Source organism: Megalops cyprinoides, chromosome 6 (genome assembly GCF_013368585.1).
Source record: "Megalops cyprinoides isolate fMegCyp1 chromosome 6, fMegCyp1.pri, whole genome shotgun sequence".
Taxonomy (NCBI): Eukaryota; Metazoa; Chordata; class Actinopteri; order Elopiformes; family Megalopidae; genus Megalops; species Megalops cyprinoides.
In genome coordinates, this window is record NC_050588.1 from 21,557,843 (window position 1) to 21,579,190 (window position 21,348).

The 21,348-nt window shown below is 43.1% G+C and overlaps 1 protein-coding gene across 2 annotated transcripts in view; it reads right to left on the bottom strand.

Moving 5' to 3' along the window:
* Positions 1–14,731, bottom strand: part of LOC118778922 (semaphorin-3F-like) — an 80,944-nt gene extending 66,213 nt beyond the window's left edge. For both annotated transcript variants that reach the window (XM_036530722.1, XM_036530721.1), the window contains exons 1-2: positions 14,335–14,731; positions 8,502–8,654 (exon numbers count right to left, since the gene is read on the bottom strand). In XM_036530722.1, the coding sequence (XP_036386615.1) occupies positions 8,502–8,613 (112 nt within the window). In that variant the 5' untranslated portion in view covers positions 8,614–8,654; positions 14,335–14,731. The remainder of the gene's footprint in view (positions 1–8,501; positions 8,655–14,334) is intronic.
* Between the last annotated feature and the right edge of the window lie 6,617 nt (positions 14,732–21,348).

Here is a 21,348-nt window from a genome sequence, read left to right on the forward strand (position 1 = left end):
AGAAATCAAAGTGATTCATGATGTTTGGATGGAATGTCCCTGCATGGTCAGTGCAACAGATGCAACAACACAAGTGTGAAAGACGAGAAGAGGCAACAGGGGGAGACGGTGGCTATTTCCTACGCGGGGCATCTCAGTTTCCATCAGTGCGAGGCTCTGACAGCAACGGTAACCAAATGCCAGCCGACTTCCACAGGTGAAAGTCCGAGCGAAGGGCATCCCACCGAATCGATACATCCCTTATCCTGTGTGGGCTAAAAGAGTGCGGGAGGAATTCCTAGCATTCCTTAGTCCACTGCTTTCACTGCTAGTCTCTTGCCATCAGGCACAAAAAAAACAGAGTGAGGGAAAGAAACAGAAAATGAAAAAGAGAGGCTATACAGAATAAATGCACCAGGAGGCAAAATGCCTAAGACAGCGAGGGGACTATAGTTAGACCGCACCCTGTCACCTTCAGTTTCTCCTCCTTCAGTAATCCTGAATCGGGGGTTGAGTTTCCTACTGAGTGGTCTTGCCTCCTGGGAGACGTTTTGCTCAGAGACCACGGTGCAGGCCTCTGTTTTCACCATGCAGAGTGCAGGAAAGAAGGTCAAAGTGAAGAGGAAAGTAGATGAACAGAGAGTGAAGTTGAGCAAGAGGATGCAATGGCACTGTCGCCATTATTCATCTTCGACAGCTGAAGAAACTCCCAGTGGCTCTTACAAAAGCACTCACCCCAATTCATTTGTCCAACTGGCTCTCTCGGTACCTCTCGTCCAGCTGTGCTGACCAGAATCCAGCAGCTGTGAGAACAGTGAGCCTGACCTTTAACCTCCAGCTCTCTTGCCACCAGAACCTCCAGAGACCCCTGTTCCCCCAGACTACACCAGTGAAATTATATGCTGGACCACCCATGTGAATTTGGAAACTTATTTTAAATGTTTCTTGAGAGGGATTCAGAGCAGCCATAGACTTGCTCAGACTGAGTTATTAGGCCCTCTCTCACAGTAACAGCCAGACACAGTTCTCAAGTATAACAACAGATACTCATTTACATACATATAAAACGAGTGTGCCAACAGCTGAAAGGCAAAAACATTAAGAATGATGAAGTTGGGGTTGATTAACTACAGCACAGGTGGGATGGGCATTCACATTGACACAGATTGGAAAGGGGATTGTAGTAGCAAAGCATTTTTCTTAGAAGCCATGCCTTGGAATTTTGAACTGCATGCCACAGTATTTGGGACAGCATGCACGACAATTCCCTGCTCACATGTGGCCCGGTGGGGTGTTCATGAACCTCCTGACCCGCGTCTATCGGGACATGCTCTATCTGCTCTTAATCCTGTTCAGTGGCACACGCAGCACTGTGCTCTCGCAGATTAGCGGAGCAGTCCCAGTTAGTTATTTACGATGGGAGCTACTGTGGGTCAGCCTCCCCCCTCGCCCAGCCTGGCGACTCTCGCTTCACCCTCCCTGCACTCCTCCAGGTCACAAAGCACACAGTGGGGGATTAACTGTATTTTTGGAAAGGAGAGACTGCGGCTAGACCACACAGCCGATTCAGGATCCAAAACCTCACAGGCACACACACACACACAGAAACAGAGACGGTAATCTGACAGCTGGGATGAAGTGTGTTTTCTGGTAGCAGCAATCTGCCAGCTTGCTCCCACCTGGACCGGCTATGGGTGAGACGTTTCTGTTTCCCCCGGAGGAGGGCGAAGCCAAGCTGTCTCCAGTCCTCCACCACCACCCCCTGTCCCTGTTCCCTGGTTAACCGTCATATTAAAATACTACACCGTTCAGAGATTTTCCTATTAGCAGAGACGTGCTTTCTTTAAAACCTAACTGACTGCTGGATGCAACTCGGGTCTGGGTCGTGGCCAAACCGGTGCCGGTATCTCGGTATCCGAGTAATTTACAGTCAGCATTTCTTTCAGTTTTACAGTAAGTGAACAAGGTCTGTGCATGCTCCAGCGAGCCATCTCCAATGAGGCATATGCTTTCAACTGTGCCAGGAAGAAAAGGATTGAGAGGGGGTAAGAGAGAGGGAGAGAGAAAAATCAAGAGAGCTGCTCTGTGCAGAACGGCACCAGAATTCCAGAATCAACGAGAAGAGGGCAGAGACAGAAATCGAGACAGGAGTGGTGGTGGTGGTAGTTCGGGGTGGGGGAGGGGGGCGTTTTTAGGTAAGCTATAGGACCGTACATCACTGGGCAAATGGAGTAGATGATACACTGTGACCCAATTTCACACACCACAGAATCACAGAGATCCAAGGATATGGTCTTAACTGATTGGCATTGGCTCCACGGGCCCTGTACTTGTTCTTTGTTGCCACTCTGTTAGTATACTGTGCTCTGAGACAGATTTCCCCTCTGGGACTGGTAGACCTTTTTCAGGTTTATCCTACCTGGGAAAGGTGGCAAGGGTCACTCAAATTCTCTCAAGCAGGTTGGTTTTGACTGTGGTTTCTCACCGGAGTCCCAAGTCTGACATTTCAGTTGCCCACTGATATCATGGTATTGTTTGGCTGACTGGGATGGGCTGAGGCACTTAGCCCTAGCTCCGATGTCAGTGTGGTAGATAAACAAGTGCTACTAGAACCAACACTGCTTTTGAGAAATGGGACGTGGATAAACTTCCTCTTCCGAGATCACCAGGAGGCATGGGCTGTGGTCAGATCCACCACAAAGCAGCTCCCTTTCTCAAATTCTCTGTCTCCCTTTCTCTCTCTCTGTCTCTCTGTTTTCCTAGCATCTGTACAGTCTCAGCAAATGTAAGTTACAATAACTGGCACAACTACCTGCGTTACCAGGAAACAGAGGTAGATGATGGGTAACAAGTTATAAAGTGACTGCCAAGTGAGCCAGACAGTCCTCTAATGTGTTTGAGTTACAGAGATGTCAGTGAATAGTGGGTTCTTTGTGTGTGAGAGATCATCATTTAAGTATTAAGTTATGGCTGCAAGAGAGCAGCATTGGGGCTGAAATGGAAGATGAGGCAACACATTTAGAATTACACCCAAACATCCCCACCCCCTGCCCCCCTGAAGTCTGTAGACATAAAACACTCTAGCTAGGGAAAGCATCCCTTGTGACTTCTTCTCAGTAACAACAGTACCTAATTTTACCACAAGGTGGTGAAAAGGTTAGAAAAGTTGTCGCAGCCCTGAAAAGTGCTTTTGCTGTTCTTGTTCACTCTTGGCTAAATCTTACGACACTAGATTATTGCTGGTGCCCTTAACCACAGCAAAATAAAAAATAATAAAAAATTTGAACACTTAGAATTCCATTTGGAGACATGTTATTATAAATGAAATGGATTGCCAGGCTTCATCATGGATTCTGCTAACCCCTTTGGAGGGTCCTGCAAATGGCATGTTTCATGTGTGAGCAGCTCTGGCGCCACAAAGAAACAGACAGCCAAGACCGACTCTCCAAATGAATGATTTCTCAACAGAACTTGGATGTTCTTCATAAAGCTGAAAGGCTGCAGTTATACTGGGTGAACTATTCAAATTTCCAACTACATATTATCCTTGTCTCTTGCTACCAAATTTATGCAAGCACTACAAAAAATATTTGATACATTTTTCTTTCTTTTTTACATCGGTACATTAACATTTGCTATAACTGTAAAAGAAGAGGACTGCATAAATGCCTTGGTTTGAGTACATAAGAGTCTTTTGTAATGCCCAAAAAATGTCAAAAATGTTCCGGCTTATGATATGCAATCCCTGACATGCTACAGGTCTAGTTTAGTTCAATCAAAAATACCAGACTCCAGACTATGAGAAAAAAAAAAAAAAACTTCTGCTTTTATTTGTTCCTCTGTCTAAGTTATCACCATCCCCACCTTGTAAGTCACATTCCACAATTTTTCAGCATATGCACCAGGGTCTTAGAAATACATGCAGCACAGAGCATAAATCAATAAATCTCCTGTCACTTGACCACAGCGACATACAGCCTAAGAGCTGACACAGTTCATCAATGGACCGCTCAATCCATTCTATTTCTACAGATTTTACTCAGGTTACAAAAGACTAAAAAATACTGGTTGAAAATGGCCAGCACTTCCTAGTGAACAATAACTTACATTAAATTATTATTAATGATTTCTGTTTTCACTTTGGACACAGACATGGTGCATCAGGTGTGTCAGGACATCGGCTACATTTCAAGTGAACACAAGCAACAGGCTTTCAATCATTAATTATTGAGGTGATCCCTTAAAGTTACATTGAATAACAACAACAACACAATTTAGTTGTGCCTTCACAGTGCACAGTTCAGCTAGGGAAGGGTGTTCTCCTATGTCTATCACTATGTTCTCCTGCTGAAAACGTGATTGTCTGAAGTTATTAACCATGCTAAAGCTTTGGTTTTCTCTTTACAGATATGCCCTTTTCCTTGTATCAGAGCTGATAACATTCAGAGCTGAGCGTTGACTACTTCCGAATTCTGGGCCGTTTCTAAGTGCAATGCCCTGAGAACTCCAGACTCCCCCTGGGTGGAGGACTCTCTCTGTTTAAAGTTGGAACATTCACCTTTCACACCCAATAAAAGAAAACAGGACACTTTGAGCCAAATGACAGAAAGCATAAATAAAATAAGAACCCGTTGAAAACTGAACACTGTTGGACAGTCAATGGGACAGGACTCTGTGTTTTTAAATCTTGTGGGATGTTAACATAAATATGCATTTTAATTGTACTACTAAAATCAGCCCTTACTGCCCACAAACTGTGTGCCAACATGTGTGCAGGCAGTAGAGCAGCAATCGGGCAAATTTATGATTAAAACAATGTGTCCGAACCTCTGCGGTGTAATGGCTTCTCAATGCTTTCCTTTTTTTTTTTTGGTATTTTTCATTCAGTGCGCATTCATTTGCAAAGTGTGTGTTTATACTGCAGAGGGAGGGCAATAATCTGCAGAGCGACACACATAAAGGCAATGTCGTCTCTAAATGAGTTTACATGGAGGCCTTCATGTAAACATTTACTTAGCTGGTCACATGCAAGGATCAATGCCCTCTCATAATCTCTGCATGCAGATTTAACTTTCACTGCAGGCACTTTGTTCCCGGCTTTGTCCTCAACCAGCGCTGAAAAAAACCTGAATCTGAAATAATATTATGAAAATATTCTTTTGCAGTTTGGCTGGGCAGAAGCTGGACTGGATGGGTAAAAAAACGAATGATCTACCCTTGGCCCTGTGTACACCCAAGAGTCACGGACGGAAAGTAAATTTAATAAAAGGGCCATAAAACCTATAATGGGTTCCTCAGTCAACTCTGATCCCTGTGAGTTCCGTCTGAGATTTCAGACTCTTTTAGGCTCAGCAATTGACCTTGGGTAGCTTCTCTGACTTTAATGGGGAGGGTGGACTTGACTCTCTTGTGTCACTGCCAACGAAGGCGTCATCAGATTCTCCTCTGGAGCAAAGGATCAATTTCCATGGGTCACCTTTCACCCTTCCTCAAAGCCAGGGCTTTCTCACCCACACGGACTCCTAGGTTCCTACTGGAACACTGGCCACCCAATCATATTTCACTTCCTGACTCTTCTGTCAAAGTCCTGCTCTTCACATCAGCCGGGTGGAGCGAGATAAACCTGCCCAAAGTCCAGACTCCAGACTCTTACCTCATACTCCAGTCTACGGTGCATAAATACTTTCACTGAAGGCAAATATTTGGGAAGATATTTACAAAACGTCCCAAGCAATTATTAAATAATACTATGCCCTTTGGAGTAAATCCAGATTATTCTCTCCACTAACTACATTGTTATTATGATGCTGTTTCTTTAACGGTTTTGTACTAAAATTTAATGTGACGGGGGCTACCACATGTCACCATGTCACTACCACAGTAAATCTGTTCATAACCATACATGTAAGAATTATGTGTGAAACTTTGCAACAAAAGCTGCATTCCAAATACATCATACCTATGCAGTAAAATGTTCTGTTCTATTCAGCGAGCACATTTCATCATTTCTATTAAGAATACTTAGATAATGCATTTTACGTGAGGGTTGATCCTATTAGCAACACAGTATTATGAGACATCATGAGATTAATTCCCCATCCCCGTCCACCGTTCTACATCTGCCATTCGTCTCAGAAAAAATTGAGTGAACGGCCCCTGTTTAAGTGATGGACATCCTCCAGGGGCTGTCCCTGCCAAAACCCAGAGGAACAGGAGGAGGAAGCCACAGAGCCTGAAAAATGGCAATGATGCTTTCAACTGACTATACGAGTGGACAGGGCTGGTCTTGTTTGGAGGAGCCCGGGCACTTAAAAGGTCAAGGTTTTAACCTTGGCCCAGAGCAGCAGATCAACTCGATTCACCCATGTTATTACTGAGAGGATATCACCGCCGTGTTTCTCATTAGGGTTTAATGAGCTACATTGCCATTAACGTAGCGTATGTGCATTTTCAAATAAAGAACGCCTGTGTGTGTAGAGGGCAATCACGGCTGAAGTCCCTGCTGTCACTGTGCCAGCTTGGAGAAGCAGAACCAGAATCCTCATCACACTCAGAATGGGAAAGAAAGAGGCCCAGCAGCGTTTTGGAGGTTCAGATGTAGATTGCTACCACTCAGGCCCAACCTCAGCCAATACCTCTCTGATTGGGACTTGAACAGAGATATTTCCTTGTTAAAACTAATTACAAACATAAGAGCTCCAACGGGCCATAAAATAAAAAATATAGGCATGTTGCTGGCCAATCAAAGAAAAAAAAAAACGTATTCCTTCTACATGGGTGAAACGTTAAAACATCACAAGAAAGAGAGTGAAGGCTGCATTCCAGCCGATGAAAAGCTGATACTGGTCTGCTAAGAGGAAAGTAACTAGGAACTTGGAAAACCGATTCAAACTCAAGCAACAAAAAATACCTAGAAAAGAAAAAGTTTACTTTCACAGATTTCGCAGGTTCACAGACGCAGAACCAGTAGACTGTTAAATCCGACTTGACTAAGGAAAGAAAACAAACAGGTAAGCAAAAAGAAAGCATTTCACTCATGGAATGCGGTTTGCACAGACAAGGCAAATTCCTTAACCCCTCCTTTGGTATTGCTACTTCAGAAAAAAGAACTATAATTTCTTACGCACCTAAAAAGCATTTCTAAATTGTTTCTAAATTACCCCCAATCTGAATAAAAATGAACCCAAGATCAGACCAGTTATTCATCTATTGCATTACTCTCACAAGAGGCGAATTAGTACACATCCATGGACGAGAAAGGTTTCCTGTTTTATAAGCACTGAATGTGGTTCGCTGTGGAATAATATTTTAATACAGGGTGATAAGATCTATGAGGAGATGCACAATCAGTCGAGATGGCTCCACAGTCAAAACCACATTTCAATACGCTAGACTATCAGAAGGAGAGCAAGATAGCGAGAGAGAGAGAGAGAGAGAGAGAGAGAACTTCTTGGGGCATATTGGAAAAAGTAGGAAAGAAATGCCAGGCTCTGGATTTGTGCCCACTGAAGTGTTAAATCCGACTTGATTAAAAGGGAAAAAAAGCGGAAAAGCCTGGCTACAACAGCAAGCTGCGGCGGTCTACTTAATGAAGTCAACTTCTGCTCTCGAGCCCTGGGAATGCAGGGCAAAGCAAACACGAGCGTTCCTGGTCCCCTTGCTCTGTCCGCTAATCGCAGGATCTCTGTGCAGGACAGGCCTGGGGGCTATTGGGGGTGGGGGGGCATCACTGTGCTCTGGCAATCCGGGCAATTTGCTCTCCATAATCCCCACTGTCTCAAAACCCACTGCCCCCTGGCTAATCCCTACAACCGCCAGATCGCAAGGCATACCATCCCACTGCCTCACCTCATTCCACTACCAGTGATAACAACTCCTGCTGCTGTAACTTACACCTGAACTAAGGGTTATTCTGTCAGCCCAAGTGTTAGAAAAAAATCTAAATAACCTGAGAGTTAGACTAAGAATCATGACTTTGATACTGACTGTAAATCCCCTGCAGACAGCACTTCCCTTATCACAGTATTGAGCTCATTGTGGATTTCATTTGCTTTTTTCCCCTTTCTTCCAACCACTTCCTCTACCTTACGGAGTGAAAACAGCTGTTGGAAATCTCCATACCAGGATGTTCAGGGGGAAGCGAATTAGAGCCGCATGATTTGTTCCTGTTCATTAGGAGCGTGCAGCAGTGAAACATGAGCGTCCGTCTCCTCTTTGACCCCCCCCCCAGTAAAAACCGAAAGCGCTTATCGGAGCCCAGATAGGCTCGTTTTTTAGTCATCGAATCGGCGGTCATGCAAAGAACACACACGCCGCTCATCATCATGGTCCGCTGGTCGCAAAATTAGGCAGGATGGCGTAAAATGGCGCATGAGGGAAAGCCCCCTCCAGAGGACAGACTGGGAGAGTCAGCATGAAGGGAAGCAGTTTAGCGGCTCTCCCTTCTCCCAATAGAGGGAGAGGCTGTCCGGAACAATAAAATAAAAAAAGCACTTGAGTTTTGGATGTAGGATGTCCCTTACCTTTGAAGGAGAGGAAGACGCGTGGGGTGGAGTGGGTGTCACTTCGGGACCCCAGGGCCCACACGGTCAGAACCAAGAAGGTCCACACTGACCACAGAGCGTCCAGTGGCATCGTGCGTCTGTTTCCAGTGACACAGAAATGATTCCAGGTCCCTGGGAGGGAGAGAGATAAAGGCCTCATCAACCCTGCACAGCAGCAGATGAGTCTGGCGAACTGTACCATTGACTAAGACAGGGACACAACTTCAAGAGGCACCGCCAAAGGTTGCTGTCAGGCCACAATCAGAATGAGGTCGATAATATGTAACGGCTGAACACAACTTGCATTTCTTATCACTTACTCTGTAATGGATAACTGGTTTTGTCATAGATAAGTTATCAACATTATGCGAGGCCACCGAGGAGACACTCAGGTCTGTGTTTAAAGGTTTGCAATTGTACTATGACTCTAATCTGCTTGTGTCTGACCCACAAGAGGTGGTGTGTGCATGTGAGGCTAAGCCATGCTGTGTTTGACCTATAATCATAAACAAGACTACCCACAGGGTAGATGAAATGCAATGAAATGAATATCAGTCTCGTGGTGCATTACTTTATGAATTATAGCAGCCATATGCCTGAGACACGCCTGTGTTTCATATACAACTCCCACCCACGACATTCCATGGAACATCTTCAGGCACTTCAATATTAGCATGCATAATAATTTACACTTTAATATGTGCATACATGTCTGCATGGAAGGGATTATTTTATTTTATATTGATAGGGTCACTATCCGTTCAAAAAGTCACACATAATGCAGCCTGCACACAGGTGGGTTATAAATGAAGCAGCCAGGAAGACAGAAGTGAATCTTAATCAGGAGGTTGTCCTATATCCAAATCAAGGACACACACTTACACACACACACACACACAACACACACACTACTCAAAACACACTCACAAACACACAGACACAGAGAGAGAGAGAGAGAGAGAGAGTGAGAGAGGACGAGCGGGAGATATTTGCATGTGTCTTTCATATGGTTCATGGATTCAAAAAAGAGAGAGAAAGAGACAACGGAAAGACCACACAGCATTGCAGAAGTATTGGAACTGCATCAAGACAATTCAAAGCTTACAGGTCATGTGAGAAGGTGAAATTCAAGCCATCATGCGTCAAAGATACCAATTTGTCAGCGCCTTAAGCTTCTACACCATAAAACAATAGGAACAGTGCAATGTGTATAATTCTCAATATGGTGATGCAGTGGGATGGGTGTGAGGGGGAATGCGTCTAATCTCCATCAGTTTATAAACAATTCCACTGAACAAAACTCATACTTGGCCATACAATGTTAAACAAGTAGTATCAACATGTTCAAGCAGCTCCCCCTCCCCCAACTCTCAGTTGTTAATATCTCCCTGGAACACTTTCTTTTCACAGTACCTCCTGCCATTAATATCACTGTCCAACATTATCTCGTGAACTCTTGCAAAATAGTGTAGCCTAATTCAGGCAGTAACAACTGAAAAAGTAATAACAATCAAATGCATATTGGTAAAAAGTTGTGTGACTCCTGTTTGCTTGTGCACTGCTATTAGGATACTAATTTGCTGTATGTACCAGTACAAGTCAGGATTCTGAATCACTGAACTTGTCATGCTTCACAGACATATCTGTATATGCCCAGTAAATGCCCCTGAAGTGAGATTGAGAGTGGGCATCCTTTAGCAAAAGAAGAACCAGAGCAGCCAACCCATTCAGTCTCATTAAATCATATTACTTGAGTCACCCTGAATGCAGAACAGACTTGCCAGTTGAGCTGGAACTGAACCTGTGTTATGAAATGCACCGAGGTCAGTCAGTGCAAAAGGTACCAGCTATATGAGGTCCCATTAGAGTGATTGATTGTTTTACCCCAGGATATACTTTCAGTGCCCACTTTTCCCGGAACAGATTTAAGCTCACTGCATAATCACACCACCTCTATCTTTACCTTTCAAGTTTGGAGCATTCACCCCCCCCCCCCCCCCAAACGAGAGAAGGCAGAGCAAGCTACTTCAAAGAAGACTACCAGCAGCAAATAACTGTCTCCAGCAATTACTGTCATGTCACTTGGATGTCCAGGTACAGTTTACCAGTTCAAAGAAAATATGCACATTGTCATAAAGTAGAGATTCCCAGGCTTGGCAGAGTAAGCACTTCCTGAAAAGCGCCACTGAAGGGCCTTTGAACATCTAGCTACTTCCTGCCCCCCCCCCCCCCCCCCCACCAACCCACCCCTGACTGCAGCCTGAAGATGCCCTCTCCATCCCTGTCATTCCACCCCTCACTTCCTACAATCTCCAATATTCTCACTACCTCTCTAATCCAGAATCTCCGCAGGGCCTTCATTGTCACATCCAGTTATCTTGTCCGTGCCTCTAAGGCAGTGAGAGGCATTACTACTGATGAGATGACAAGTCTGCAATCCCGCACTGGGTTCCTTGAGAAATACCCTCAGAATCTGAAAGGCATGGTCGGGGGGGGGGGGGGGGGGGGGGGTGTTAAGCACTTCAACCTTCCCATAAGCAACAGAGCTGAGAGAAGCACCCAGACTTCTATAAAACCCAAGCACACAAAACTATTGCCTGTAATCTCTATCTGCTCCTCTCCAGTGAATTATTCGACAGATCCATTGCCATTATTACTGAGTAAAATCTGAGAATCAAAAAGCCTCCAGATTACAACATCAGTTCCTTAAACCATTTCCAAAATGCATGCAGTTACAAGGAAACTACACCCATTTTCCTCATGAAATGTGCATGTCATAGACATTACGCATATCTAGCTTTGCACAACCAAGGAAGCAGGGCTGTTACAATGAAGATTTGCATAGCTGAAAAAAAAATCTGGTTGCAAGAATGAACCTATGAGTGAAAACAGCTGTTCAGACCTCAGCTATTTGCAAGCAATTTGCTAACTATTCATCTGTTTATTCAAAGTCAAAGCCCCGCCCCAACCCCTCCGAGTTCAACTTTGAATTCCACTTTAAGAAATCCACCTTTCTTCAAATATTACCATTTACTTAAAATATATATTTTAATAGTGTAAGTTATCAATATTCTGCACAATGCATAAAATATCATGTTGTAAACGATGAAGCATCGCCTATGACAACCCTCACAAATCAACATTATAAACTGATCTACGACGTAGCCGAAAAATGTATACATTAGAGCTGGCCATTTGTTTTATTAACCTGCGGCTTCATGCTAGCGTATCAAAGGTACTACATAACATAAACAAAATAAGTAATCTCTACTTTTTGGATACTTAGAATGTGGTTGTTGCGCACAATGATGAGATTTTGACAGTATCAATGGTCGAAAAAATCAATGGTTGTATCGACACCTGACTTTATGCCTGAACCTATATAATTTTGGGTATCTATAGTCTGAAATTTGCGAAACAATAAAAGTACATGGAGTCATGATAATCAAATGGACACCATGTAAATCGAGTTTCGCTCAGCAATAAACTTCCAATCAATAAAACTCCGGCCAGTCCCTGTTGTTTCATACTAATACTGATTCATTTTGACAGGCATTTCATTTGACACACATGGAGAGATAATCTACCTGTGGAAACATTTCGGATGATCCTAAATGAAAGAAATTGAGCATCTGCTTATCTGAGATCAGAGACTGCCAATCCGTGTTTTATTTTCAAAATCTAATGCTCAAATGCCCTATAATGAAAGCTTTTTTTTCTCCAATTCTGCCAGGAATGACTGGACTTATTTTTGGCATGCGACGCATATCTTCAGAGAAGCCGATTCACAGTGTATCCCGACAAACAGCACACGAGGCGCTGTAAACAGCACGGCTCCCAGTGGGGTCTGTAGCGTAGTTTCAGTGGGTTCTCAGCACATGTGCTAACAATCTTTTTTGTTCATTGTCAAATAACAAGCGTTTCGAAGATGAACAAATGACCTATCTTAACTCCACTTAGTTTTTTTTTTCTTCTGCGATATGCCCTTGACCTGTATGAACAGTCACTACACCCTCAAACAGCATGAATTATTTGAACAAACACCGCTAATATAGCCTAATGATTAACACCTTCATCATTGTACCTGACAGGTCAAACCTAATTCCCTTAAGTGTAGCAAATATATGGTTGAAATATTAGTGATTCAGAATGTTCGATAATTACGTTGTTCAATGTGTACAATATGTAATATATATGCACTGATTATTGTGCATACATGTACATGCATCATTATGGAGTGCATTCCAAACTTTGACTTTCTGCGATGACTGTTCTGACTGGCTACTTTGGGAATGCTTTTATATATAATTTACAATAAGAATGGCCATAAATCGGCTTTAAGACTTGTTTTTTAGCCACGGACCCTGGCACGGTCCTGTTTCTCTTGTAATCGCAACACAGTGGGTTGCCGGGTCAAGCGGCAACATGCAGCAGTGGATCGCCTTTCTACGGTAAAGGGAGAAAAAGTAAAGCCGACAGCTTCAACTTCGCAGCTATTTTGACCAGGCAGAACGGGCGTTGCATTGCACAGCACGCACGCAACTATCTTACTCAGGCTGAAGTGGAAATGTGTGGAAGCTAATACACGTTGGTTTACAATGTTTAAATAACCTTGGTCACCCTAATGGCAGTATCTTTCACACTCAGGTTTGACTACCATTACAACTATATACACACTGCGCATTTAAAGAACCTACGGACTTCAAGACAGTCCAGCTGTACGCGCAACATATCTCACGTTGTCTCCACAAAGAAGCAACCCCGAACAAGATGCACGTGTGCTTTTAAATACATGAATAAACGAACAGAGAAACGGATAAATCAGTTTAACTAACACTCCCAAGACGCATTTTTTTACAATTTCGGTACGGCCCTGTCAGCAGACGTGCGTTAATATTTAAAATAGCAGTGCCAAATATCTGCAAGTAACAGAGGATCGGGCTGTTGACCTGACGTTATAATATGATCTCAGAACTTAAGTCCTCATTTAAGAAATCGCACGTTCAACAGTATAAGTTTACACCATGCTTTGTATGATCAATCAGATCCTGTGTTCGGGGTCATGATAGAGAAAGGGTTTCGCTCTCATGGGAGGGCATAACCAACAGGCTACATGCAGTTCATGTGCATGTCCCGGCTTCTTCCTAAATTCAAAATTCCACCCGCCGCTTCTGTTCTGTCTAATTAACACCAGTGTTCTGAGCTGACAAAAAAGCAAGACAACTGAGACGTCGGAAACAATGTACCTTGAAAGCGCCCAGACGATCGGGACTTTAAATGCACGGCATACCGAAGTAGAGACAAGTTTCTACAAAATGCGACCTTGCATCTCCAGGCAAATTACGCGCACGTTGCTTTCAACGGAACCACCATAAAAACTTCAAGACCCGGTGCTTATAAACTAATTAAACCCAGACAGCAGAAATGTTTCTATTGAATCCATGCACCTCAACGCGCACCCTCAAATGTTGTTAACACTTCGCAAATATTTCATTAATCACTTTTTTTTTTACTCTGGAGAATATCAAATGACCCCAATTCCTATTTATACATACATACAATCACAACTACTTTATTAATAACAATTATCCTCATCATAATACCCTCTTGTGAAGCTGACCATACGCCAAATCTTCCTGTTCAAAAAAGCTTTGCCACAACTGCAAACCCAGTGACTTTGCGGGAGCTGTTTGAACAGCTGTCACATCTGTCATAGCTGAATATATTGTAATTGGCCATGCAATTTCACAAACAACGCATTTTTAAAGATATGTCATTGTCATTGCAAACTTAAGTTCAAATAAATAATTACCTCGTTGTTTGCTACTCTCCGCCACAGACAGCTTTGATTCCACTCATAAAAGTCATTTAGATAAAAAAGGAAAGGAAGAAAAAAGGAAAAGGGGAAAAATCCACTGCACTCAAAACTGTCTCTTCTAATAAACTGTGACAATCCTTTATCTTACAGCTCCGGTCCTTAACTTGGAAGGTACCTGAGCTTTTGATATCTCTGGGTTGGTTTGCTGTTAGTTGTTGTCTTTTTCATTGATTGAAGCTGACCAAATCCCACTCATGAATCGCCGAGATGTTGCGTGTTCAGGTAACGAGATGCGCCCAAGATTGGCAGCTCCGTAAAAAAACGGCAACTTGAAGTACTCCTTATTCTCTTGAATTGATCTGAATATTTAGGTGTAGACTGAATCGCTCTGTGCGTTGAGGAGCTGACTGCTGGAGAAAGGCGCTGGCAGGTGGATGCAATCCTCTCATTTACATTAGACACGCCCACGGGGCGGGCATTTACCTTTCCTGCAGCCGCCCTTCGCTCCGCCTCCCCACGAGGGCGTAATAAATGTGCAGCTGTATCTTGCCTCTGTCATATGCGCAGGAGTCGTGAACGTTAGTGTTGGACCTGGTCGGCCATGCATCTCATATCAGGATGGATGAAAATTGTAAAAGAAAAAAAAAATTCAAACGTATTGGCACACTGTATGGACCACTTTCACAGAAAGAGGTCAGGGTGGGGCACAGTGGAGAAAGTGGGGGCTTATCAGCAGAAAATGTCAAATTTCCTTTCTGAGTGGGGCACTGTAGCATAGCAAGGTTTTCAGTCTGAACAAAAAATGTCTGTATTGGAATACCATCTATGCAAACTAATATTGCATGTGATGTAATTAAATGCCTGCGAATAAATACTTTCAAGATGCAGTATTAGTGCCTAAAGACATGCATGAATCATGTAATCTTGTGCCGGTTGTTTTTATTTTATTTACATTTTTGGATTTGCAATTGGATAAGTATGTCCCTTTGTGTTCAGGGTTTTGGCACTGGTGATGGGTGTGTTTTCAGAACTCCTGGAATCTTTTCGAAATTTGTCCTGAAGCTCTGCTCCCCCACAGGACATACCGATGCCATTGCTTTGAAAACAGCTCCAGCATCCCTCAGAGAGAAAAAAAAATGCTCAGAAAATCCTCTCTTGGTTCTCTGACATTTCCCTGAATACCATTCTGCAGCACACCCTCTGAAGTTTTATTGTGTTATCAGTGCAGCCATCTGCAATGATGAGGAAATGTTCCGCCAGTGAAACAGGCAGAGACAGTTCAGAAAATATATTTCAGTGGTTTCTTTTTTCCTCTTCATTTCAAACTTTTCCCTTGGCTTAGTCTAGGAAGAAAAAAATCATTTCAAAGGGATAGGTTTGCATGTTAATACACGACATATGCAGTATGAGTCAAGATTTGTCAAAGCTTTGAGCAGAAGCTTCTACAAGATACAAGGCGCTGCCTTTTAGAATTCTAAGACCGATATTCACCTCTATGTTCTGTCTTTCTCTCTCTCATAGCAGTGCATCAGTTATGAAAAACTGCACCACCATGCTAAAACCCTTATTAAAGCACAGACCTCAAGAGCAGGCATGTTGTGGCTATACTACTGCATGTTCTGCCAGGTTAGAATAAATGCATCTGGCATCTATGAAGAGAAGTCATTTAGTTGCAGCTTGGATCGGCTGACACAGTAGAAGGAGCAGAAGGATGTTACTTGATGATTCCCACTCTGCTCCACCTAACACCTCCGTTACTGAGGACTGGATGTGTGGATGACTGCTGGATTGCAGAAGTGATGTCACCCACATTGTAGTCTACTCCGGGTTTATTTTCCCTGTGCAGATATTTCTTAATATGGGATTGATATGATGTAGACCTCCATGGCATTACAAGAGTAGTTCCTTTTTGCATCATGCCATATTCTTGCAAAGAAATATTTGAGACTGCCAAAAGATTTTGGAGACTAACTGTGTCCACAGTACAAACTAAGCCAGGTGAATGCCAGGATTGAAAGAAATGTGTGTGCCGTCTACCACAGTAGTTAGAACTTGCTTTGATTTGTGTCAAGTATCAATGCTTTTTAGTTGTCCTTCCAGTTTGGAAGAACAAAATCCACATCTCCCATGCAATTAATCACTTTCAGTGGAAAAGAACTGCAACAAAAACAAGTCATAGCATAAAATGAATCCTTCTTAGTTTATCATTTTGAAGCTGTGGTTAGAAATGCTCCATCACTGACAACTGACAATTGTTCCCCCCACCCCCCACCAACCTGCAAGCCTTTACTTTGAAGCTTGGAATGCATGTGCGGCATTTTGCACAGGAAACGGTTGGGATCAATCAAAACAAAAATGAGTGGAACAGCTTGCAACACCTCACCTATTCGACGGCAAAGCACACAACAGCAAGTTGGTGAGGAGGTGAGGAGATTGTACTTGTACTTAAAGGCAACAGTAATATATCTGTTGCTGCATGAGGCTCATGTATTCCGGTTGCTTGTCTGTTCTTTAAAATACAACATTTACCCAAGATTACACTGTCCAGCAAAATCGGGGATATTTTTTACACCAACAGAGTTGGAATCGATACATGTTAACGATCTGTAAGATTAGCACAGATCACAAATCCTCATAGCAGGACTGTGGAACTCTGCATCACCCTGAAGGCCTCAAGTGTCAGATGACCTTGACACTGACATGTCTTCCTCTATTACGACCTGATTGTGTTATGTGTGAAGACCTGGGTTTCTAGCATGAAGACTGCAGGTTTATTTCCCAGATGGGATGCTGCCATTGTATCATTGAGCAAGGTGCTTAATATGAATTTCTTAAATCAGTATTCACATGTGTAAATAGTAAATTCTGTATGTAAATTGCCTATGGTTAGAGTATTTGGTAAGATAATATAAAAATAGAATAAATAAACCTCATACATTCTGTAAGAAATTTGATTTTGTTTACTTAGCAGTGCTGCATTGACCCATTCCTGCAGGAAAAAAAAACATTATAGTTCTGTATATCCTGTATCTGATCTTCATCTTAGATTACAATGTTATAAATTGTGTTGGCTACTAGTAGCCAAGCTGTGCAAATCTCTGCAAAATATGACACAAATTTGTCTGCAACACAAGAGGCCTAAATCTGATTCAAGCTCTTAATAAAGCTTCCCACCCCCTTCATGTATCCAACATTCAATGTTTTCAAAGTGTCCTTTCAAATTTCAATAATAGCAACGATTTTGCACATCTGAGACTTCCTCCATATGGAATAGCAGTGCCAGTGACCTGGGAAGGCTTTTTTGTCTTTTATGTTTCTGCGTTTTCCATTCATAGCCATGAGCAGCTGAGGGCACCCCCTAAGTTGAACACTTTTTGAAATGGGACTTGGAGCAGGGCCAAGCACAATTGGATGTTTCATTTTGTTTTACGACATGTGGAAACTGGCTTGGGTTATCTTTTGAGGGTGACTCGGGCAAAGCCCAAAGCCACATCCTGTGGACCCCGTATGCTCCTATGCATGCACTTCAGATCAGATGCAGTTCAGATGAGAACAAAGACCAAGTAGTGGGTAAAGATGTGATGTTCTTGAAGTTATATTGCACTCTGCAAGACTGCTAAATCTGTCAGGGGAAATACTTATCACTCTCTGTCTGTGAAGAGTGAGGTTCTCAGGATGACCTCAGGGACTAAAGAAGTGCCGTGTAATAGACCAAGCAGGACAGACCACTCTAAAACCATGTGAGAGATTCCTACAAAGCAGAGGTTCTACAATCCACTTTATATTAAATATGATTAAATCTCCAATTCCTGTCCAGTACAAAGGAGGGTACTTAAATGCTGTTTCCCTGAGAGCTTCCACACACAAAGGCAAACACAGGAAGGTCCATACTCCTTAAATGAATCTCTATGTTAATACCCTGCCAAAATTCACAGGGCCTGCAGTGTACCTGCTTAGGTGAGAACAGGTACAGTGCTGTTCCTCCGGGTGACGAAGAAGGTTGAGGGTCAAGGGTCATAGACATCTCAATCTTAGTGTTGCACAGTACCTAAATGAGAATAGTAACTGTCTTTGTATTATGATGTTTTTGATTGTGCACTACATTATATTATGGTGGCTGCATTTGGGATTGTGTGTGTGTGAGTGCATATGTGTGTTGGGGGCCAAAGGTCCACTCCTTCAGCCTTACTAATTTCTCCTTCTCCCTCTCTACCTCAGCCTCAATCTTTCCTTCACTTGTTCCTTCTCACAGCGTCTCAGCCATGCCTACCTACCTTTTGTTTGCTTTTAATCAACTGGATTTAAAAAAATAATCCCCCTCCGATAGTATCATCCAGCCACACACACAAGTGATGGGGACAGAACATAATGAAAATGTATGGCACTGGGTAATGTTGGTGTTCTCTATATAAATAAGGTAGGTGTCTGCATGTCTGCGTCCGTGTATCCCTCTGGGACAGGGCCAAAAGAGTCCAGAGGGACGGCGACAGAATGGCTGAGATTGACCCGACAAGGCAGCAAGTAGAGGACAGGGCTGGGGGCAATGCGAGGGGGTGGCGTGTGGGGGCACACTCTGGTCAAGCCCCATGGGACTGGACCATCATTCCCCTCCAATGGCATGCACAGGCAGTCCTGGTAGATGGAGGCCAGGAAACGCAAAGTTATGTTTGGGACCTGGCTGCTGCCGGTCTCTGCAAATCCCCAGAGTTCTTGAATGGCTCATTCTGGGATTAGGAGTTCCCTCATTAGCTGGCCCCCTATGCTCTTTTCTGGACCACTCTCTCCATTCTTTTATTCATTCCCTGGAACGCAAGGCAGCTCGTCATGCCCTAAATCCCAGGGTTTCCTCTCAAATCTCTCCCTTTCTCCTCCTCTGCTCAGACAGTGGGTTGATATCCTCATTGCATTCTGTGGATACTGCCTAGGAAAGTTTCTTATATAATTGTTCACTATGACAATGCTTTACAATTAGTATAATTCATTAATGTATAGCAACAAAGGGCATTTGATGAGATAAAACTAATTCACATTCAATGTTTACCAAGTGACCATGGCTAACAGGATGAATTTCATAACATGACTGGGGCGGCAGTATAGCATAGTGGTAAGGAGCAGAGTTCATAACCAAAATGTTGGTGGTTTGATTCCCTGCTGGGACATTGCTGCTGTAGCCCTGGGCAAGGTACAGACTTGCCTCTGTAAACATCCAGCTGTATAAATGGATAACATGTAAAAATTGTAACCTACGTTATTTGCTCTGGATAAGAGAGTCTGCTAAATGCTAAGTAAAGCAAATATTAACTGTGAAATCCCTGAAACCTTTAAGTCTTTAAATAGTTCTCATGTATTTGAGCCCCTTTATGATGTACTTTAAAAGCTGATAAATTCTTAAATGAATTTCTATGATTGTTAGATGTCAATTTTAGCACTCTACTTGTAACAATTTAAGCCAGTGTACCTTAAGAGCACATAATTCACTTGCTTTTGAGCTTTCCTTTAGAAAGCACAGTGATTTTAATGGCTAATTTCCTTCTGCATTGACTGAGAAGGGTACATTTGCATTTAGATCATTGCTGCCATACAGTACAAATTTACAAAAAAAAAAAATCCTCAAGCGGAAAAGGAGTGACATTCGACCATTTTCACCTTAATCGCCATTAATTTCTTTTCTGACCTCTTTTTTCTGTTACTAATTTAATCTCTCATAGTTAAATTACCTATATTACAATCACAATGTAGCCTTGCCAGTGAATGAGGACAATGTTGAATCAAAAGGGGAGAAGAAAGTCTGTCTTTTCTAGGGCATTCACTGTCTGTTCCCTGTGCTGTCATTCTGACCGTCCATAAAGCTTCTTTCCTGGAGGAACTTGGCAAAGGTCAAATGGGAGAGATCTTTTTAATGAAAGTAAGCTGGCCTCTTCTTTTTCAAGTGAGGTCTGACAAGTTATCTCTTCAATGAAGGCAGAATAGAACTGTGGGCTGCAAAGAAGAAGCAGCTCTCATCTCCAGCTGAGCTATCTGGGCATTTCTGTTGCAGTTAAAAAGTTTGCCTCTACTTTGTGATTTTCAAGCTTGAAATATGTGATGGTTTTGCATAGTTGTGGTGAGCACATTTATTTCCAGACATACATGTGCATGTACTTTTTCCTCCAGGAATGTTATCACTGTTATCGCTAACTGAAACAGTGCGTGCTATTGTTTTTGATTCCATTTTAAAGGGGTGACATTCTGATCGGGGTAAGTGAACAGGATGACTGGTAAGGCCAGAATGGGTGATGCAAACACAAGCTTACTGGCAGGGGCAAGAGGAGTCTCTCAGCTTATTTGCTGTTGTTTCGAGAGTCGGCCCCTCTTACCTTCTCTTTCTCTGGCAGTGAATTTCTCTTGAGTTGCATGGGACAGTAGCGTCCTCGGGTCGGTGCTGCTGAGCTGAGAGCGCCTACCCGCAGAGGCACATCCCATGCGGGTTTCGTGTAAAACTTCACCCAGTCCTAAGCCAAACTGTCTCACGCTCTCCTACCTATTGGGCAACCTGTGATGTAATGTTATGCAGAGATGTTACAATAATATTTACTGCATGTCCTCTTTCTGTAGCACAGTCATCACTTCCTTGTGTATGGTCAGTGAAGGCACTCCCACTTTGAACAACCCTGTCCCCCTACACCCCCCTTGCCCAAAACACAGACATCAAGGCTCAAGGGCATTCTCCAAATTCTGGGACTGTTTACACTACATCTTTTCCCTGGATATTCCTACTGGTAAATAAACACTACTGTAATTACGGGGTTGTGTTTGTGTGCGTGCGTGTGTGTGTGTGTGTGTGTGTGTGTGTTCACATTGGGTTTAACTCAGTGATAAGGACCTTAGCTTCCCTAGTGGCATCCTTGGACAGATGGACTTAATTAAAGCCCTGTTATGCCCCCCATGCTCTCAGCATTGTGAAGACTGCAGACAGGGGACTCACCTCATAACCTCAAGTGCTCGCCAGCCCACAAAACACAAAGCCTG